The sequence below is a fragment of the Vicugna pacos genome, chromosome 7 (genome assembly GCF_048564905.1).
Source record: "Vicugna pacos chromosome 7, VicPac4, whole genome shotgun sequence".
Lineage (NCBI taxonomy): Eukaryota > Metazoa > Chordata > Mammalia > Artiodactyla > Camelidae > Vicugna > Vicugna pacos.
In genome coordinates this window covers 19976896-19998509 of record NC_132993.1, presented here as the reverse complement: position 1 = coordinate 19998509, position 21614 = coordinate 19976896, and the positions used below count along the sequence as shown (strand labels likewise).

The window sequence follows — 21614 nt, the reverse complement described above, 5'->3', positions numbered from 1 at the left end:
TGGTGCAGACATAGAACATTTCCATTATCACAGAAAGTTCTGTTGGAAGTGCTGCCATGGAATTCCCAAGAATTCTCAACTGCTCCACTGTCTCTCTCTCTTTCGCTCCTGCCCAATCTTTTTCTCTCTCTCTCCCCCCACACCTATACAAGTACAGGGATATTTGTCTTATTATTAGTGACCTAAAATGATGCTTTTGAACAAGAAGATGCTGGGTACTTTGGGTGACTAGCACCATCCCACTTTTTTATTCCTTTAAATTCCTGAGCTATTGTTTACTAGTACATTCTTTTATTCCAATTTCTACCGAAGCTGAATGTTACTTGGGAAGAAAGCCTAATTGCTTTCTTTTCTAGGTCCTTAAACCCTTTGCTAATGTTTCTGTCTGAGAGTTCCCAAAGCCGGGGTTCTAGGAGAGTTTGGCATGTCTGAACAGCTGAACTACGAGATAATGGAGTAGGTCCGGCGGGGTGTGGGAGCAAGGCATTCTGTTCATAAAAGAGCTCCCCTCTCTGCACACATGGCCAATTAATTGGCCATTCTGGGAAAGCATGGATAGGGAGGGGGGCTTCTGAGAATCGCCGGTGACAGTTAAGTGGCCTTTTGTTGATGTCCTCTGCTGAACAACTTTGTTGGATTTAGTCTCTGCCTTTCCCCCACCTCCTGCGGATTTTCTGTTAGATTCATCATTTACCATTCAGGCATCATCTTTCACTTTCTCCTCCTAATATGACTGCTTTGTGTGCTGGCCTCTGCTTTATTCCTACTGTTCCCAGACCATAAAGGGGGCCGTGTGGGGGTTCAGCAGCACTGAGAAATTGACTCTGCTCTCTGTTGAGAACTATAATTATGACTGCAGTGACCTTTATGTCTAGCAGAAAACACACTACCTATCCCGGCATAATGGTGACCACCTGAAGATAGAGAAAAGGGAATCTTCACTGAATTCCTTCTCAGAGAATAGACATTTCCTTTGTTCTCCCTCCATTCTCTTCTCTCGCTTTCTCCCCACTGCAACTGGAGTCCTGACCTAAGATGCAGCTGTGACTAAGAGCTAACGCTTTGAGATAATAATACATTCTACTTTGCAGGCTTTGCCAAGCCAGTTCACCCAAGTTGTCTCATCTAATACTCCCCCAAAACCCTGTGAGGTAGGGAGGGGAGGTGCTATTAACTCCATTTGACTGATGAGCAAATTGAGATTTAGACAGATTAGGTCAATTGCCCAAGATCTTTTAGACAGGATGTGAGCACCCAGCTCTCTGTCTCTAAGCCCGGCATTCTTTCAATGGCATCCACACCCTTATGTGTAAGGAGGATACGCGTGAGTGGATGGGAAGGGAGAAGGCGAGCAAAAGAAAATAATTAGAAGGCGGAAAGGAGTGGTTTCCCTGGGCCTCTGGCTTTTCTCATCTTTCTCCGGAAATGGAGGACTCAATGTTCCTGAGAGGCTGGCCCAGCAAACCGTCAGGGAGGAAAGTGGCTAAGGGCCTTGCCTGCCTCTTTCCCTCCTCCCTCTCCCCTTCCAGGAGAGACCTTGCCTAGAAGTGGGGAGGGGTGCCCCAGCTCTCCCAGGCCCGGGGTGTAGGAGTCACGTGCTGGGTCTCCCCAGAGAGAACCTAATGCAGATTCTCAGGCCGGGCTTGCTGGCCTTTAGGTGCTGTGCTGTCCTGAAGCCTGGCCATGCCATGTACGAGGAAGACCCCTGAGGCTCACCTGGAGGAAGAAGGAAGAAGCATGCAGGGCTTCCCCAGAGGAGGCATGGGCCCCGGTCTGTCCCCTTTGGACCCACGGACACTCCTAGTCTGCAGCTTTATCCTGGCAGCAGCTTTGGGCCAAATGAATTTCACAGGGTGAGTGGCTGTTCCACTGTGGGAAGGAGGATTGCCGGGAGCCAGGTGACCGCGTGGCCCAACAGGAAGGTGGCTGTCCTGCTGGGACCTGATCAAGGTGGAGGCAATCAGGATTTCAATTCCCATCCTGAGCCCACTTCCAACTCTGTAATCTCCCACTTTTGTGTTCAAGAGCAGGACATGCAGCTGTGTTATTGTTCTCCCCAAATCTAGAGTTCTGAGTCTGGAGTCCACGGGTAAGCTTTCAGGGCTTCAAGAATCCTGTGAACTCATATGTAAAATTTTTTGTGTATCTACTTTTTTTCTGGAGGAATTGTTCATAACTTTCCTCCAATTCTTAAAAAAGTTATAACCCCCCAAAGACTATGTACTCCTAAAATATGGGTGTGCCATTGTTCTTTAAGTAATAGTAAACATGAGTATTATACCCCAATCCCTCTATGGACAGGATTTCTCAGCCTCCCAAAGCTCCCTCAAGGCAACCACTCCATAGTATCTCCATAATAGAGAAGAGGAGACACAAGCTTAGAGACGGGGTTCATTGTCCAAGGTATCAGAGAAGGTCAGGGAGGGAACCATCACCATCTCAGGCTCAGACCCTAGAGGTCACACTGCAAGCTGCTCAGTTATACCACTTCCCACCCCCTCCAGCAGGAAAGGAAGGAGCTCAGCTTCCCCCCATAAGGTAGGGTAAGACTGATCCCCTTCCCTGCCCTTGAGCTTTGAGGAGAAGGCAGGAGAGGGCATGGAGTTGGGGCAGACATGGCCTTGGGCCCTTGTATGAAGAGCACGTGGGGTTACCTTTGGTGCCCACGGCTCCCTATGTCTGTTCCTTTCTCACCTTCATTCCTTTTGGTCTCCCTTCCCCCTCCATCCCCCACATTCCTTTTCCATCCTTTTCCCCTTGTCTTGACATTGGGTTCAGCAGCAGCACTGACAGGCTTTATTTAGTCCCCTGGGTGGTCTGTCTTTGGGGCTGGAGAGACCGCTGGCCCCAGGCTGAAGGACTTTCCAACTTCCCAGAGCTACAAGTCCTTCTGCTTAGGGGTCCTCTAGCCTCCCAGTCATCTTGCCAGGCCCCTCAGTCTGGCCTCTTTTCCACTCTGCCTCCTCCAAGCAGTACAGTCTTCCAGGAACCCCTCTGAGCAGCTCCCTCCTCCCCTCTGTGTCTTTCCAGAGACCAGGTTCTTCGAGTCTTGGCTAAAAATGAGAAGCAGCTTTCACTTCTCAGGGATCTGGAGGGCCTGAAGCCCCAGAAGGTGAGGACTCCTCAGGGCCAGGGGACACGTTCCCCTCTCCCTCACAGCTGCCTGAACCTTCAGCTCCCTGTCCTGCTCCCCCCACCCCAAACCTGCCCTCTGGGTATCTCTGCCAAAGATCACAACATTGTGGAAAAATCAAACTTGGCTCCTCTTCAGGAAAGGTTGGGAACATTCGCCTGAAAGGTTGGGTGGCCCTTCTTGGCTTTCCTGTCTGTCCTGGATGGATGGCTGTTGAGCAGGTCCTGTTGGGGGGCAGGGCGCTGCTCTGAAAACGACTGGAATGTCCTGAAGCCACACGGGAGGTACATGTGTCTCTGAGTGGGGTGCCATGCAGCCGGGACACATCTGTTTCCCAATTGAAATGGCTTAGCTTGGCAAACCTGTGTTTTATTTGGGTTCGTCCCTGTCAGCACGAGCATTAGTTTCTGAGAATGTCCTCTGCAAGTATCCCACAATGGAAAATGTTTTCTTCAACTATTATAATAGAAGAGTTTTGTTTGAGGGCTATTGAAACAACCAGATATTTCTGGATGTGGCCCGAAGCCCATGTTCCTATTTGTTTGAGGGCCCCTATCAACCAGGACTCAGAACACTTGATCCTAATTTTCTCCATTTTACAAACTGAAAAATCGCTATGGCATTTGGATGGTATGAGAATGCAGATCAGGCCTCTCCTTCTTCTTTGGGGTTTGGGGACAGTGACGTCTCCCGCTTCTGACCAGGGTTCTTGTCCATGTGAATGTCCCAGATGAGGAGCCTTCTCACCTTTAGAAACTGTTTCGGATTCTTTGGATCCGGGTGAGGTTGCATTGTATGAGTGAGGCTGGGAGAGGAAGGTGCGTGACATTAGGGAAGGGAACTCAGTGGCTTGGGCAGAAGACCGTCTGGCTCTCCAGGCTGCCTGCAGGACTGTGTGGTAAACACAGGCCCGCTTTTCTCTCCTTTGTTATCTAGGTAGACTTCTGGCGTGGCCCAGCCAGGCCCAGCCTCCCTGTGGATATGAGGGTTCCTTTTTCTGAACTGAAAGACATCAAAGCTTACCTGGAGTCTCATGGCCTTGCTTACAGCATCATGATAAAGGACATCCAGGTGAGGTCCCACCCCTGCCCTGCTGCTGGAGTCTCACCTCCCAGATCCCTTTCTGGTTGGGGCCCAACATGGAGGAAAAACACCCAGGGCTAAAATGGACATTTTCTTTCCGGAGTCCCACCTGCATTTTTGTGAACCTACCATGGAAGGAATGAGACCTCACACTTCTCAAAGAAAGTTTAAATCTAATGCAGAATTCGTAACTCATTGTGTGGTAATAGCAGGGTGGCTTATGGAGTCCTCTTATTTATTTATTTAAGGAATGTTTGTACAGTTTTTAAAGTTTACTTTCCATTTACAGTTATTACGGAATATTTGCTATATAGCCCGTGTACACATCCTTGAGCCTGTCTTACTCCCAGTGGTCTGTACCTCCCACCCCTGTGTCGTGCCCCTCCCCAGTACCTCACTGGTAACCACTGGTTTGTTCTCTGTATCTGTGAGTCTGCATCATTTCTGGTGTATTCGCTAGTTTGTTGTATTTTTTAGGTTACTTGTGGAGTCCTCTTATGGAAGGATTTGCAGTTCATGGCAAAGGAGGAGACAGGGGAGAAGGGAGACAGGAGGCAACAGTTTAGGTCTTTTCTAGGCCCCATAGTGGGACAGCTCTCCTGTGCTTTTCTGACTGCTCCCTCCATCCCTGCTGTGTCTCAGCCATCCAATGGCGGGGAATTCCTTCATCCCAAAGAAGCGGGAAGAGGTGAGAGAAGACTTGCTGCGGTTTCTCTCCCACCATGTGCACCTCAGAGCTCTCGGAACTGCATGCGTCTCCGAGGCAGGATTCTTCCAGAGAAACGGCTCTGGGAGAAGTGGGTGCAGACCTGCCCTTGGGTAGGGCAAAGGGAGACTTCTTGCCTGGCGCCCCGTTCTCCCCCCATCACTTGTGCTGCACCTTACAGCGCCTTTTCTGAACGTCATGAAATTCTATTTTAATTGTTGTCTTCAAGGATACCCCAAGGAACCTCCTTCCTAAAGGGATTCTTTTGGGCGTCACTGGGTTAGACCCCTCTGGCTGCTCCCTGTGCAGATGCCGTTGTACACCTGTAGATCTGTGTCCACAGAGATTGCCTCCCAACCACGTTGAGCTGCAGCTAATCCCCTGTAAGGGCGCTGAGTGTGGGAACACACAGTCCCCGGAGTGCACACACTTGACACCGCATGCCATGGGATAAACGCATTAGGTGCATTCCTTCCCACGCAAGCACGGGCTGGGGCACTGAGGTCGGTTCAAAGACCATTCCTCCTCATCAGGCAATCAGGCACATCTGTTTCCTGCTCAACATGTGGGGGTCGGCTCTTTCTCTAATTAAATCCCCCACAGACAAAAGGGGGGAACTCCCACAGGCAAGAGTGGCCACCACATCAAAAGAAAGAGTGCTCAAGTCTCATTTTTCGCCCATGCCTGCATTTTGAAGTTTGCATTTCCCTGCTTCTGCACCACCCTGGAGACCTCGCTGCACTGGGCACACAGATATGAAGAGGTCTCTAAGAATTTTCTGTACATCAGGAATGGCACCAGAGGTACCTGTGAACTCCCCTCTGGCTCCTCTGGAGTTGTGCCTCCTGTCGTCCCCAGCCCTGGATTCCCTGGGGCGAAGGTGGGCTGTCTTTTCACTCCCTGTTAGTAAAATGTCTTGACCTCTGGGCCCTAACCCAGCCAGGCAGGATTTTCACCAGTTCGCTGTCTGCAATGCATCAGGCTAGGCTCGTCATTCTTGAGGTCACATTTTGGCTTCAAGGGAGCTGGGGCTGGGAGGAGGTTGCTGTGTTGAGTTGATTTGTGGTGATGATGGGGGGAGGTGCCCAGGAAGAGGGAAGCTCAGAGGTGCTAACAGGAGGGATGGGCTTTGCACCACTCAGGTTGTTGGCCTCCGGTCTTCTGTTTTGGTTATTGACGCTCAGGCCTGATTCCTCCCTGTCCTTTGGGTCTTCTCACCCCAGTATTGGGCACAGTGTCTCCTGCACAGTGGGCCCTCAACAACTGTGAGCTGAGTGAATCACTCTATTGGCAGGAAGAGCCTTTCCAGAGAGAGGCCTGACTATTATGCTGGACTTTGTCTCAGAGCCCCCTCCCCCAAGCCCCTCAAGGTACAGGATCGTTTGCCTTATGTATCTTTATACCCCAGCACCTACTGTAGGAACTGCCACTTAGGTGGGGCTTAGTAAATGTCAGTGGACTTAATGGACATGAGAAGGAGAGGAAAAGGAGGGTGTGTTAGTTAGTACCATGCTGAGAGAAAGTGTGAAAAACCTTGGTGTGGTCTTTTCACTTTGGCCAGAGGCACTGGTGATTTTTGAGGAAGAGAAGTACTTTCCACTCCCCTCACCTCGACCCCCACTTTGTGATCAGAGGGGTGCTTGAGATAGAAGAGGTGGGCTTATTCATTCCACCCACAGATACAGAGATGCCTACTGTGTGCTGGGTGTTGGGCAAGGCACTGGAAATACAGAGATAAGAAATCCGGTCCCCGTATCCAGGGGAACTGGAGGGCTGTAGGGGTGGGGGAGCGCAGGGGAGTAAATCAGTGATTACAATGGACTGGATGATGCGTTGATGGAGTGGAGCAGGTTGCCATGGGAGCGAGTACAAGAGGCACTGCACGTCGTCGCTCTGAGGCTCAGAGAAGGCGGTGATTGCGGTGTGGCTGAAGGGGAGGGGCGGGGAGAGGGAGGGGGCCCGGGATTGGCCGTGAGGCCAGAGCAGCGCACAAAGGGCATCCTCCACCGGGTGAAAAGGTTGAGATTTTATCTCAAAAACCGTGGGGGAGCCATTGGAGGGCTCTGACATGATCAGATTTGCATTTAAGAAAAATCCCTCTGACAGTGACAATGTTGACAATGTTGAGTTGGGGACAGGAGCAGAGAGAGACTGACAGGCAGGAGGGTGGTGAGGAAATTGCGGCGGGCCAGGGAAGAAATTATCTGATTCCGATTGAGCTCTATTTGCATTTAATTTTTCTTCACCTCCTCGTTCTTTTCAGCCCTTCGGTTTTTTTTTTTTTTTTTCCTTTCTCTGGGATGAGTCACCATGGAAAAGCTTCACTTGAGCAATCAGCTCGGTGGATTTTAATGGCTTTTTTCTGATTACAAAATTAATAAATATTCATGGTAGATAATTTGGAAAATAGGGGAAAGCACAAAGGAGAAAACAAAAATCACCCATGCTCCGAGCACACTCTAGAGCAAAATACACTTTAGTGTAAATATTGCTTCACCAATTTTCTCCTCTCTCCTGGATCATTCCCATTAGCATACAAATATAGAGTTATTTCTTTCATCTTAAAAAAATCCTCTCTTAATCCCTCCCCCCCACCTCCAGCTATCACTCTGTTTCTCCTCTTCCCTGTAGAGCCAAACTCCTGCAAATATTGACTGTTCTTGCCACCTTCATCCCTCTCCTCGGGCAAACTGTCCACCTCTCACTTCACCACAGTTGCCCTCAACAGTGTCACGCACAGCTCCAAGGTCCAACTCAGCAGTCAGCTCTGAGTGCTCGTGTTTTTCATCTTTCAGCACAACTGGTCATGTTCTCCTCTCTGGAACTCGTCTCCTCTTTTGGCTGACAGGACACTGCACTCTCCTGGATTGTCCCATCTTACTGGGTGCTCCTTTACACATTGTTTTCCTGTTTCCCAACTCTGTTCTCCAACCTCTCCTCCAGCCCCTCATTCCAGATCAGCCTCCTGATACTCCTATATTTATAGCTCCAGGGAGACTCAGATGTCTAATCTGAGCTTCAGACCGTCTACTTGGCATTTCCACCTGGGTGTCTAATAGGCATCTCAGACTTCACAGGTCCACACTGATCTCCCCTGAACCTCTTCTCTCCTGTAGCTCGTTCCCTCTGCGCCTTCCCCACCTGGGCAGCACCACCCTCCAGTTACTCAGACAAGAAACCTGGAGTCCTCCTTGACTCCTTTCTCACATTCCACATCTCACCTATCAGCAAATCCTGTCAGCTCTCCCTTCAAAATCTATCTTACCACATCCTAGCTACTAACTTGAGTCAACACTCCATCAGCCCTCACTTGGAATATTTCAGTAGTTTTCTAACTGTTCTCCCTAATTCCACACTTGTCTCCTTATTTCCTAGTCTCAGAACAGCAGCCAGAAGTATCCTTTAAAAATATGCAAGTCCTGTTATGTCATTCCTCTGCTTTAAACCCTCGTTGACTTCCCATCTCACTCAGCCAAAGTGCTCAAAACAGCTATAAGACTCTGTATGATCCATGCTCTGCCCTACATCAATGACCCTTATTCACTTGGCTCCAGGCACCTGGACCTCCTTGATGTTCCTCCAACTCGCCTGACTCATTCCTGCCTCAGTGCCCTTGACTAGGTTCATACCTCAGGGCCTTTGCACTTGCTGGCCCTTATAGCTGGAATGCTGACTCTGCAGATACCAGCATGGCTTATTCCCTCACTGCTTTCAAAACCGGATTCACATGTCAGCTTTTCACCTTGTTTTAAGCTGTACCCTTTTTCTCCCATGCTCCCCCAGTTTCCTCCCTCCTTCCACCACATCCCCCTTCTCCTTGGCATGCACCGCCTTCTAATATCCTAAATGATTTACTTTTCTTAGTTATTGTGTGCCTCCCTTACCAGACTGTGAACCCCATGAAGGCAGGCAGTTTTATTTTGTTGGCTGCTTTTTTGTTTGCTTTGTTTTGTTTGATGTTATCTTTAGTGTCCAGTGTGTGCTTGACCACATTGTTTCATGGAATAGAAGACAGTAAAAAGTGGGCATACTGCTGGCTGGGGTAGGGGTGGGTGGCAGCTCTAAAGAGGACAGGAGGACAGGAGTAGGTGAGGAAAGAAAGGCAAAATCATGGGCAAGGCCCTGAGGGAGAGGCAGAGTCTGGCTGCCCGGGCGGGGCTGGGGGTGGTGCAGGGACAGAAGAAGGACTGGCCTCTCTCTTGGTCCCAGGGAGGGGAAGGTGCTGCCTGACTCAGCCAAGTGACCACTAATGGGGAGAATCTGCTGTCCAAGCTTGGCAGACACCACTTCTGCTGGACGATCAGATTTCCTGGTCATGCCCTGTAGCGATTACTGCACCGCAGAGTCCTGGAGTCTCCCCGGGAGTTACTGTTGCTGTCCTGTCGTCTTCACCATCGTGGCTGGCATTTGCTACGTGCTGGGCAATGTCCTAAGCACTTTACATGTATTAACCCTTCTGATCCTCACAAGAACACTTCAAAGTACATGCTAAAGGACGTGATAACATCACCCCATTTTATGAAGGCACATAGAAATTCATAACTTAGTAAACTGAGGCACAGAGGATTTAGTAATTTGCTCAAGTTAGTGACAGCATCAGGACTGAATCTGAGAGAGCCTGGCTCCAGACCCTGGACTCTGCCCTTGTGCCATGTGCCTCCTCAGTGGGTGGTGGTGGTGTTCGTGTGGTGTTTAACTTTGCCTTTCAGATAGTGAAGCCCTGGTTCGGTCCTGACTTCTGAGAGGTGCGTTCTAACAACCCCCCACCCCCTATGTAGATAGACATGGACTGTAATTGCCACCAGCCATGCAGCTGCCACTGCAAACAGGCCTGGAAGAGAAGGCCAGGGACGATGAGAGGTGACCGTGCTGTCACGGAGCGTGGGCCAGAGCCCCTCTCCTGCTCCCCTCACCCACTGTTTCTGTGAGCTGCGTGCATTTTGCGTCTGTGGTTGGAGTGCGCTGTGAATGCTGATTCCCTTTGGGCCTAAGCTTCACCTTTGGGGCCCTCTGGCTCCTCCCTTCCCACATCCTGGAGGTGCTGTTCTTTGCTTAATGTCCCCATCCTTCCTTACCCTGTCATAAATTAATTCACACCAAGGTATTACTTTCCCTGTCAGGTTATGGCTTCCAGGGAGGCAAATGGCTTACTTCTGAGTCTTTTTTTTTCCTCTCTGAGAAGCCTGACAGGGCTGTAATTAGGCATTCCTGAGCCTGTGGCAAGACTGCATTCTTAGTTTTCTCATCCCCTTCCTCAGCCCTGTGAAGGGAGCAAACATCTGTGTATTTTTCAGGCCAGGGTAGATTAATGTTCCTGGAATCGGGGCCCAGCTGTGAGGGCTGAGCATTCCCAATTTGTAAGCGGGTGTCATATCTATTCACAAGGCTGTGAGGGTGTTTGGAAAGTTATTTGCAGTTTGGTGCCGACTTCCCATTTGCCTCCAGTTGTTTTGTGAAACAAAGGACAGCCTTATTGGAGCTGTTTTCTTGTGGTTGTCCCTGGTCTATGTGGAAAGAACTGGGTCCTCGGGTCCTGTTTTCCCAATTTCTCCTCCCTATGCTCCACCTTCAGCCACCACCTCAGTCCCTAGGAAGTTCCATGTATGGACCCTTTAGCTTCATGGCAGTGGAACCAGTGTTGGGGCCAACTGAGACCTGACTCCGGGTGCAGTCGCCTGACCTGCTCTCTCCCCTGCAGCTGTTCACCACAGCTGGTCGTGCCCGGCCCATAGCGACAGGCACAAATCAGTTATGGGGTCTGCTGAGATTTCTGTTGTTAGAGCTTCCCAGGATCCTGCTTGTGCAAGCAAGGCTCAGGGCTCCTCCAGTCACCTCTGCCTAGCCCAGCAACCCCAGCTTTGCTCAAGCGGGAACATCCTCAGCCCAGCCAGTTCAGCTGAAAACATTGTAATTACAATTGCCCAGTAGGTAGTTGGTGCTCAAAAAGCAAACAAAATGTACCCCAAACATCGATTTCCAGTCCCGTTTTAAAACCTGTGAACCTGAGGGTTGTGAGCAAACTGACAGGGGCTGCAGGGTGGGTGCGTCGTCAGCAGTGGCCTCAGCTGCAGCAGGCTGGGGTTGGGCAGAGGTGCTCGTCCAGCCCTGGGACTGAAGGCTCTGTGGCTGCTGTTTTATTTTAGCCTTTAGAGCTTTTTGTTTTTGTTTTTGGATTATTTATTCATTTAGAAGATTTTACTTCTTGATGTAGTATAAGCATGGTGACAAAATGTAAAAAATAGAGAAAAGAAAAAATTGCTTAAAATACGGACTCTTCTATCCTAACAGGCATATTTGAATTTTCTTTTCTTTTTTTCCCCTCTTTTTGCATTTTACTTTCTTAGTTTCCTATGCTTGAGGTATTGCCTTTTCATTATTTTGAAACATTTTTAAATCACAAGGATGGTATGATGGACTTTTCACTTGCTGTTAACATTTATACATTTGTTTGCTCTTTCTATATATATACACACACACATAGATATACATACACATATCTACAAATCTGTGTGTGTGTGTTTTATTCTTATTAGCCTTTAGTTTTGATAGCTAGCTAGCCTTAAGAAACCCAACGCTAGGAACTAGGGTATCTGGGCTTTTATCTTACCTCTGCTCCTTTTTAGCTTTGCTTTTAAGTCCCTTAACCTCTCTAATCTGCTTTACCTCTAAAACATGAATAGTTAATTCTTGCCCTGACATCGAGTCATCTGAGATGATGAGGATAAAGATAGCTTGGTAAACTAAGACTCTGGCCCGAAGCAAGGCATCATCAGGACTTACCTGTGACCCAGAGCTGCAAACCAGGGCGACTTTGGGTTGAAGGCCTCTGCTTTCCCGGCACCCTTGTGGCAAAGGGGCCCAGGCACCTCCCATGTGACACAGTCAGCACTGAGTCCTGGGGTGCCTTGGTCCCCAGGTGCCAATGTAAGGTATGAATTTGGGGTGAAGGGCACCTGCCCACCTCACTGAGTCCCCAGCTGGGAAGAATGCCCCAGGATCATACAGGAGGTCAACCCAACCCAGACGCTGTACTGCCCTCTCTGTGGGAAGTACCAAGTGAGGATTGAGTGCCAACTCCAAATTGCCACTCAGGGACGTTGCTCTGTCTCACCTGTATTTTTGTCTAAGGGGCAGTTAAAACGGTGAGTGAAAGACTGTTGGCACTTAAATCATAATGATTTGGACTGGCTTTCTGAATGGCTTGGACACCCACTCTCTGGGCGGTAGAGTGGATGTTGTGGGTCAGGGGATCTCTCTGCACCCACAGGGGTCGTGCACATAGTTCAGCTTGGGATTTGGCTCAGTGAAGTGCTCACAAGGCAGAAGAAATGTTGGCAGTAGACCATGAGCGTCTTTTCCAAAACACTTTTATATCTGTTACTACATTTTATCATATGAGATGGGCAAGGTAAGTCCCAACTTTCAAGCTGAGGAAACTAAGGTCAAGTTTAGTTAGTTAGTGGCAGTGGCAGACTTAGAACGAAGTTCTCCAAACTCCTTGTCCTCTGCTCATTTGGGAAGTGGTGGCATGAATGCCAGCTTGCCTAGCAGAAGAGTCACCCAGCAACCAGGCATCTCCTCCCGTTGCGCCACTCACACTCACGGGGGCTCACTCTCCTGGGTCGACGCTGTCTTTGTGTGCAGCCAGCTGAGGCAGGGCTCAGAAGATGCTTGCCTGGCCCAGCCTCCCCTTCCCTTCCAATATGTGCTCCTGCCTCCTAGGTGCTGCTGGATGAGGAGAGAGAAGCCATGGCGAAATCCCGCCGGTTGGAGCGCAGCACCAGTAGCTTCAGTTACTCCTCTTACCATACCCTGGAGGAGGTGGGTCTGCCCGGTCAGGCTTTGGACTCTGTTGTCCTTTTGAGCCCTCAGGGTCTCAGATTCGAGACTCTGGGGTCTGTAGGAGACTGTGAACTTATGCTTGGGGGAGTGCAGAGCAGACACTGGGTGTTAGGTAGGCAGTCAGCTCAAAGAGGTCCAGAAGCCAGGATTCAGATAGAGCGGATTGTGGGTTCAACAGTACAGCCCACAGCAGGTACGGGACCAGAGTAATGGGTCTACCAAGCTGAACACTAAGGTAGGGACCCATCGCTGGCCAGAACAGAGTTGGGAGAGGCACCTTCACATCCAGCACTCTGGCTTGGGATCCAGGGGTCTTGTTCTCTGCACAACCATTCCTGTGGTAAGAGGCCCCAGCTGTGGATACTAGAGCACAGAAGGGGCAGGAAGCCAGGCACATTAGAGAGCCATTTTGTCGAATAAAACAGAGCTGCCTTCACTTGGAGAAAATTTACTATCATAGTTACAGCCATCGAGGGCAGGCATGACTGATTGTGACTAATTTACAAAGGAGAACATGCAAGGAGAGCATAGAGATGCCCAGTCCAGAAAGACACTCCAGGCACAGGTCCTGCTTCCCTGTAAAGTCTGTGACATTATTGAGATTGCCCACTGTTATTGTCATTGTCACTCTCTCCATTTCACAAGGCCTGTAATAGAGGATCTCTTTTCTTTCATGTAGTTATTAAGTACATATTGAAAGAATAAGAAAATGAATTTAATATATTCCATCAGTGTTTATTGATGTCAGAGATACATAACCCTGCCTTCAAGAGGCTGAGAATCTAAAAGGAGCAGGATGACCAAAACAACACTGCGAGGTCTATGAGATCTTGTCAGAAGGATTGAAGGGGCCAAGAAAATGGAAGCAAGAGAAACTTCCGACCAGAGAGAACCTTGCAGGCTGACCCTGGGGACCGAGTGGCCTCAGCACATGCTGCTCTTCCAGGCAAAAGTCTCAGCTCTGCACCTTGGTAAAAAGCCTGGAATCCAGGCCAACCACAGCACAGCTTGTGCCTTAGGCCTGGAGGGAGTCTTTGATTTTTTTCAGTGCTTGATCTGGGTTGTTTTAGATCCTCAAGGGAGGTGGGAAAGTGGTAAGGAGGGTAGGATGGGAGAAGAAGTATATTCGAAGACATCCTGGGGTTTGCCCCCTCCCTGCTTAACTGCCCATCTAAGAAACTCCATTCCCTTTAGATATATACCTGGATTGACAACTTTGCAACTGAGCACTCAGATATTGCATCAAAAATTCGGATTGGCTACAGCTTTGAAAATCGGTCCATTCTTGTCCTGAAGGTGAGTAAAATCTAGCTGTATTGACCACTAGGCTCTACAGTGAGTGCCTCTGGCATCAGACTGAGCCCATGTCAGGTTGTGGCTGGGTGGGAGTTTTAGGGAGAGAGATGTGTACACTCCTGTCCTGAGGTGACCCACAAGCTTTGGGATCGTGGTGTTTGGGGACTCACCCCTGTAGATGTGGACAGGTGGCGGTGCAGTGATCTGCACATCCTGGGTCAGGAATTTGGTGGGAGGGTTGCTAAGGAGATGGCACTGCAGAGTGGCCGTCATCACCCTGGACTTGGGATGTGAGTGTGGGTGAGTCTGTGCTCTTCCTGTTACTTTGGTTGCTTCATCTATTAAATGGGAAGAGAGGTACTCAGAGGCCTCCTTTACAAACAGCTGAGGTCATCTGATTCAAGCAGCTCCACAGATAGGCCCGAGTCTATGAGGGGACCTTCCAGCCTTTCACAGGGGCCACTGGAAACAGAGTTGGAGCAAACTTGGCAGAAGCAGAACCCGTGGCCATGAAGGAGGCAGGATGGGTGAGAGTGTGGAGCCCACTGGACTATAATTCTTAGTATGTGCCCTAAAGAGCACTCAGGGCATTTGACATCCAGCATGCAGAGAAGACAGGCACTGCTGCCCTCAACAGTGCCCTGGGGGACTTTTTAGAAGGGCCAAGTGGTCTCACCTGACTTGGGACTTGACTTCCCTGCACTTTCTTTGGTTTCCCCGGGGGGCTTTCAGTGCTGTCTCTCTGATGCTGTCTACTCAGTGTGGTCCTTGCCCCCACGGCAGCAGCAATCCTGGGAGCTTGTTAGAAATGCCCAGCCTCAGCCCCCTTTCTAGACCTGCTGAATTGGAAGCTGCATTTTAGTAAGATCCCTGGGGGATTCACGTGCCCTTTAAAATTTGAGAAGCACTAGTCTAAATACTTTCAAACGGGAAATTCTGTGCTTCTGTCTGGATCACTGTGCTTTCCAAAGCATCACTGTGTTACCAGGGCCCCCACATGTGTGCGCTTCATGGGCTGAGGCACAGGGGCTTGCATGTATAGCCCCACTCTCAGGAACATAGGGCCACCCCAGGCAGTGAGGATACATCTGGGGCCTCCTTCCAGTCAGTCTAGGGACAGCCCTAGTGACAGCTGTCTCGGTTCAAACTTGCTTGGGGCCTGGTGCTTTCCCCCAGTTCAGCACCGGAGGTTCTCAGCGCCCAGCCATCTGGATCGACACTGGAATCCACGCCCGGGAGTGGATCACCCATGCCACCGGCATCTGGACTGCCAGGAAGGTCAGCACGGACCATGGGGGCAGGGGCAGGAGGTGGGAGCTGCTCAACTATTTAAGGGCACCTCTAGTTGAAAACTTGGTTCGTTTAACTCAAGGTGCTCTCTGCCCTCCTACTCTGTGGAACAGCTGCCAAGTGCTCTGGCCTTTCGTAGCACAGAACCTCTGTCTATCTTCCGCCTTCTAGTTGTTTAAAATCCAAGCCTTTGGTTCTGTACGGGGATGTACCTGATGGCCTGCTGCCACCCCTGCCTGCCACCGGCTATACAATGTCCTGCCCTACAGAGGAGAGCCCAGCAGGGCCCCCCACCCCTCACCCCCTACTCACTCTGCCTTTTCTTGCAGATTGTCAATGAGTACGGCAAAGACCGCATCGTGACAAATGTACTGAATGCCATGGACATCTTCATGGAGATTGTCTCCAACCCTGATGGGTTTGCTTTTACCCACAGCATGGTGAGAACACCTGGGAGGGGGGAGGTCGGGAGTCAGGGATCAGCTCTGCAGGAATGGAGGAGAGGTCCCTGTGGCTTTGGGAGGCTGAGCTGAAGTTCCCTGGGGGCAGACTCCTCCAGGGCTCTTTGCAGAGTCTCACTGAGGCAGGTGGGCTGCTCAGCACTGCAGCTGCTGCTCTTGCCCTCCAGCCTCCCTCTTGCTGCCCAGGGAAGGTCACTGCTGGCTGGCTATGCTCGGGCCTCTCTCCACACTCCAGCTTTTACCACAAAGCTGCATCTGCAGCCTTGGTCCAGCCCCACGCCAGCCCCATCATGCCCTGGAGATTCCTTCCCTTTGCCCCGCTCTGCCCCACCAGACCCCACCTTCCTAGGCCAGGAGATCAGGGGCTCCCACTCCTAGGAATGGGCCCAGGGAATGAGACCACCTGCCCTGGGCTTTTTCAGAACCGCTTATGGCGGAAGAACAAGTCCAGCAGACCTGGAATCTTCTGCATTGGTGTGGATCTTAACAGGAACTGGAAGTCAGGCTTTGGAGGTACGTCAGTCTGCTGCGCCTGGGGGCAGGGCTGGAGAGGACTTGGTCTTTGGCACGTCTCCCATACAGTCAGATTATGATGACTTATAACTGAGGAGGCAAAGCCGTTAGTGAATGCAAGTGAGTCATGGCCAGGGACAGGCAGGTACATGCCTAGGATTGGCCATGGGATATGGGGAGAGGTTGCAAATGTGTGTGAAATGTATACATATGCTAAGCCTTCATGGGAAACAGCTCCTTGCATGGGGACTAAACTGCAAGGGTCAAATCCTAGATATGGCAGAGAAAAGCTTAAGGAGGTACAAAGTAGTCTTATTTGTTGTTCAAAAGCCAGAATTTATGGTGCTCCCCTTCCTTGGGGATACCTGGCCCTTCCTTGAAGGCAGCATGTCACAAGAAAATGCCTCCAAACTCATTCCCTGAGACTTGTGACCTGAATTTTGTCCTCTGGGGAGCCAGAGCAAAGGTTCAAATATAGAATAAGGCAGTTCCTTATCATCAACACTGACTTGAGCCTGGTTTTTATTTTTGACCCAATTACTTTGTGACCCTGGGCTGCTGGGCTGGTATTATCTGCAGGGCTCTGTGGTTCCAGGGAGGGGTGGGCAGCTTCCTCCTAAGTTCCCTTGGTGTTCTTCCTGATTATTTCCCCTGCCATGCCAGGGGCATAGGGGCAAACCGAGGTCTCCAGAAAGCCCAGAGATGAGTATGTGGACCTTGGGAATGCAGCAGTTTGATGAGTGGAATACTGGGTCTTGCTGACAGTCTAGCAGAGGGCTGTGTGGGCACAGACTTCAGCCCCTGGATGTGATTCCCACATTATACTGGGGGATCAGGATTTGGCTCCATAGAAGACAATTCCTTTGCCATTGAAAAGCATATCTGTGGATGGGTGGCCAAACCAATGAGATAGAACATTCTAGACCTGGATGCTCATTGCTTTGAAAGTCTGGCTTCTTTGAGTCTGTTCTCATTGAAAAATAAGGACAGCTTTGAAGCATCCAGTGTGGCCATCAGCCCACAGTGTGGGGGTTGCCTGAGAGTCTGGGATTATGTTTGTATCTGCTTCTGTAAGGGAACAAAACTGTAAAATTAGGTGTTTCCACCTCCAAATGACCAGACATTTGCCCCAAGTGGGCATCCGTGTGAGCCCCTCAGAACTGGCTAAAGTAAGTACCCATGGACCTCGAGACAGACTGGCTAGAAGAAAGAAAATTATTTCTTTAAGAAAATAACTTCTGTGGGTTTCACTACAGAAGAAAAAAGTCAGGATATACACACTGTAAACAAACAAACAAACAAAAATGTGGGGGGGAAAAAGCCCAGAAGGGACAAAAAACTCCTATAATCCCACTACCCAAAGATTACTGCTTTTAATAATTTACCATGTCCTTCCAGAGATTTCCCCTTGCTACAAATTACATTTTTAGAGAAGGAAAAATAAATAGCTAATGAATCCATTAGCAGGTACTTGTGAAACAGGCAGGCTCAGAGGACTTTAACTATGAACGTCAGAGAGAGGCAGCCAGCTAATTCCCACTTGGTCAGGGTAAGATTAGTTTATTCTGCTTAGCTCAAACCAGAACTAATGGCCTGAAGTGTTTGTCCATATTTGGGCAAAGCCACCTGGTCGTTGGCAAGGGAACCGCTTTCCGTGCGTGGGCTGCAAATGCAGACAAAGCTTTCAGCCTCCCCCGCTCTGATCATCTGTTGCTGTTTGTCATTCATCAAGTGTAGCAGGTGCAGAAGCTCCCAGCAGACACAACAAACAGGGCCGCTGTTAGCTGGGTGGACTCCAGCCTGTGGGGCTGCTTCTTACCCCCTCACTCCCTGCAGGCACATTCCCCTTCTAACCAGGGTTGCCACCCCCAAGGAGGACTGGCAGAGCAAGAGGGGATGCACTCCCAGGTGACAGAATTGCCTCTGGGCCTGCCTGTGGCCAGAAATAGCTCGTGTCTGGTTGGTGACTCAGGCGGAAGATTTTGTTTATGGTTTTATTATTGCCTTAATTTAATTGCTGTGTAATGAGTAATCTATAGACCATCCCTCCCACCTGTGCCATCCTCACCTGCACCCTTGGGGAGGACCAGGTTGCTGCAGTCCTAGAACAGCATCTGAACTGGTCCATGGGCCAGCCTCCCCCCTCTCCAGTCAACTTACTACCCTGGGTGGGGGGGTCAAGTGGGAGTGCTCTGGCGTCCTCAGGAGGCTTCAGGAGTTGAGGTGATCCCTGGCCTCTGACTGGGCTTCTGTAAAGTCATTTCAGGAAGGAGGAGTGAGAGCAGGAACTGGGATGGCTCTTTCCATATGTGTTTCTGACCCACAAAACTTCACCAACGCAGCCTAGTCCTCCACGACATGGTCCTTGGGAAAACAGAAGAGGAAGAAAAGAGATGGGGAGCAAAGAATCTAGTAGGTGATGGGAACAAATTAAATTTGTGAACAAAATAGAAGCACAACTACTCTTTGCCCTCCCTCCAACTTAGGTTCCCAAGAATAAGTTTCAAAAACTCTTTGTATCTGTGATTCCCAGACCAGCCTTGGGCAACTAAAGGGATCTATTCTCTTTTCCTGGCCCCAAGTACATGCTGCTTCTGGGGCCATGGCTGTGGCAAACCTTGAGCAGACACTAAGCCTGAATGCTCAGCTGACCCAAGCCTTCCCCCTGGTAGTGATGGGTTGGCAGAGAAGGGAGGGTTTCTCAAAGGGGTCGCTGCTTATAGGGGAAGCCTGGGTTGGAGACCTTGTGGCAACTGCTGAGGCAACCCTGCCTTTCTGATGGAACTAAAGTCAAGCAAGGGGAGCTCCCTACAGGGCAACAGAGTTGCTGAGTGGCTACACTCCTCTGATGTGTTAGACTAGGATATGCGGCAGTAACAAATATCCCTCCAAATCTCAGTGGCTTAATATAATAAAAGTTTTTTTTTTCACGCACATGAAGTCCAGTGTGGGTAGGTGACCCTCCTTGATGGCTCTCTTCCATTCCAGAGGGATCCAGGTTACTTCCTCCATCTAGAGTTTTTTGCTTCAACTACACAGACAGAAGAGTGTGTGGAAAAGTCATGCTTGCTCTTAGCCTTGAACTAGAAGTGACTCATCATTTACTGCTCATATTCTCATTGGTCGAAAGTAGTCACATGACCTCAACCAAACTGCAAAGGCGGCTAGGAAATGTAGAGGAATACAGGGTATTTTGTGAATACTAAGTGTCTTTCCCAAGCCTGGGAATTTGAACCCTTTGGGTGCTTTTATTCTACTTACAGGAAATGGTTCTAACAACAGCCCCTGCTCAGAGACTTATCATGGGCCCTCTCCTCAGTCAGAGCCAGAAGTGGCTGCCATTGTGGACTTCATCACAGCCCACGGGAACATCAAGGCTCTGATCTCCATCCACAGCTACTCTCAGATGCTCATGTACCCTTATGGCCACACTCTGGAGCCTGTTTCAGACCAGGAGGAGTTGGTGAGATTGGCTGCTTAAGGCTTCGGGGAGGCATCTAGCAGACTCCCAATTGGTCCCATGGTAGGGAGTGGGTGGTGGGGTCTGGTAGGGGAGGGGGCAGCAACAGGGGCTTGTTCTCACTTGTGATCAAGTTCGAAGCTAGAGGTGCTGTGCTCCCTTTTCACAAGAGTCATCTACACATTCAACTTCCAAGACTCCTAAGTTCCTGCTTCTTAGCAGCTGCTGAGGATGTGGGGGTATGGGGAGCGTGGGCCTCTCACCCTCTGGATTTAATCTTGCAGTACAGTCTTGCGAAGAATGCGGTGCAGGCCCTGTATAAGGTCCATGGAATGGAGTACATTTTTGGCAGCATCAGCACCACCCTCTGTGAGTGAGCCTTCCCCTGGCTGTTGCTGGTTCAGGCACTACATCAACTTGGGGTCAGGCAGGTGCAGGCTCTTTGCTGACTGGGCTGGGCCAGAGCTGGTTTCCACATCTGGATAGAAGGGTGAATGGTGGTACCCAGATACAGGCAGCTTTTTATTTGCAGCATTAATTAATAGCTCCCTATGCCTGGCTTACTGTCATGTTCCTTGAGGGTAAATATACTAAATCTAGTGGCCTCACGGTGCTTTCTTTTTACTGGGGCAGAGAATGGACTGCATGAGCAGGGTGTGGCCCAGGTTGAGGCCTGGGCCAGGAAGTTTGGTGTGGTCTGGGATAGGTGGGGATTTGGCCCCCAGGGCCCGCTTTCTGGCCCAGTCCTTTCAGGATGCCTCTGTACCTTGTGGTCACACCTTGCCCTTCCTTGTGGGGGTGTTTCCTCGCCCTTTTGTATACAGATGTGGCCAGTGGGATCACTGTCGACTGGGCCTACGACAGTGGCATCAAGTACTCCTTCAGCTTTGAGCTCCGGGACACCGGGCGCTACGGTTTCCTGCTGCCAGCCGCACAGATCGTCCCCACGGCCCAGGAGACGTGGCTGGCCATTCAGACCATCATGGAGCACACACTGAATCACCCCTACTGACAACACTGCAGAGGGGCAGAGCAGGAAGATTTGTCCTCTTCCCCAAGGCTTGGGGCTCCTCCTGAGACCCAAGCAATGTATCCCCTCCCTACCCCACCCCCAGCTTCTTTGGAAATAAACACAAGTTTGAACAGGCTTGGCAGCCACCATCCTTTTGGGCTCAGCACCGGGGAGAGGACAGGGGCCTTGGAAATGCCTCTTCACTCCCCAGCTGTCCAGGAGGATGTGGGGCTAGCAGGCCTTCCCTTTTCTCCTCTTGCAATGTTCTTGGGGCCCAGAACAGACACTTGGAGGTACTAATACACAATTTGTTCCCTTGGTGCTTATATTTTAAGATGACCCTGGAAGGGTCAGTGTTTGATCTGAAGGAGTGAATCTCCAGTGATTGGCTTTTCTGGCACCTTGAGCGAGAGGTGGGTACTGACAGGCAGCCGCCTCCTCTTCCTGCTTCATTTCCTGTGCTGGATAGGGAGTAGGTGCACATTTCAGAGGCCCCCACTCAGAAGATCCTTCTCACCCTGTTAATAAAAGTGAACAAGTCACTGGTTTGTGACCTGTTCTTCCTGGGCACCCTCACAGGCTCCTTTGATCTTGGGAGCATAGAATTACAGCCAGTCAGAGCCAGCACAGCAAAGCCCTGTGCATCCGGAGAGAAGTCCTCTTTCTCTTCCTCACCATAGTAATCATGGTTGTCATGCCCTGAGAAGTTAGTCCAGCCATGGAATCTCAGGGAGAGATTCTGAGATACAAAAGAGGTGCTCTCCCATATCCTCAAGCCTCCTTGTAACTTTTGCCTTCCCCCATCATTCGGGAGCCAG

At 50.2% G+C, this 21614-nt stretch overlaps 1 protein-coding gene across 12 annotated transcripts in view; it reads left to right on the top strand.

The window, feature by feature from the left end:
- The window catches only part of CPA5 (carboxypeptidase A5), a 34377-nt gene extending 13446 nt beyond the window's left edge, over positions 1-20931 (top strand). The window contains exons 1-13 of one of the 12 annotated variants that reach the window (XM_072964486.1): positions 86-215; positions 1092-1151; positions 1658-1853; positions 3031-3112; positions 4070-4204; positions 12645-12743; positions 13959-14060; positions 15237-15338; positions 15680-15790; positions 16234-16324; positions 19588-19787; positions 20069-20153; positions 20609-20931. In XM_072964486.1, the coding sequence (XP_072820587.1) occupies positions 1684-1853; positions 3031-3112; positions 4070-4204; positions 12645-12743; positions 13959-14060; positions 15237-15338; positions 15680-15790; positions 16234-16324; positions 19588-19787; positions 20069-20153; positions 20609-20796 (1365 nt within the window). In that variant the 5' untranslated portion in view covers positions 86-215; positions 1092-1151; positions 1658-1683 and the 3' untranslated portion in view covers positions 20797-20931. Of the gene's footprint in view, positions 1-85; positions 1152-1636; positions 1854-3030; positions 3113-4069; positions 4205-12644; positions 12744-13958; positions 14061-15236; positions 15339-15679; positions 15791-16233; positions 16325-19587; positions 19788-20068; positions 20154-20608 lie in introns of those variants that run through there. The other 11 variants (XM_072964485.1, XM_072964482.1, XM_072964481.1 and 8 more) reach the window with 11 other exon arrangements.
- The last annotated feature ends 683 nt before the right edge of the window (positions 20932-21614 follow it).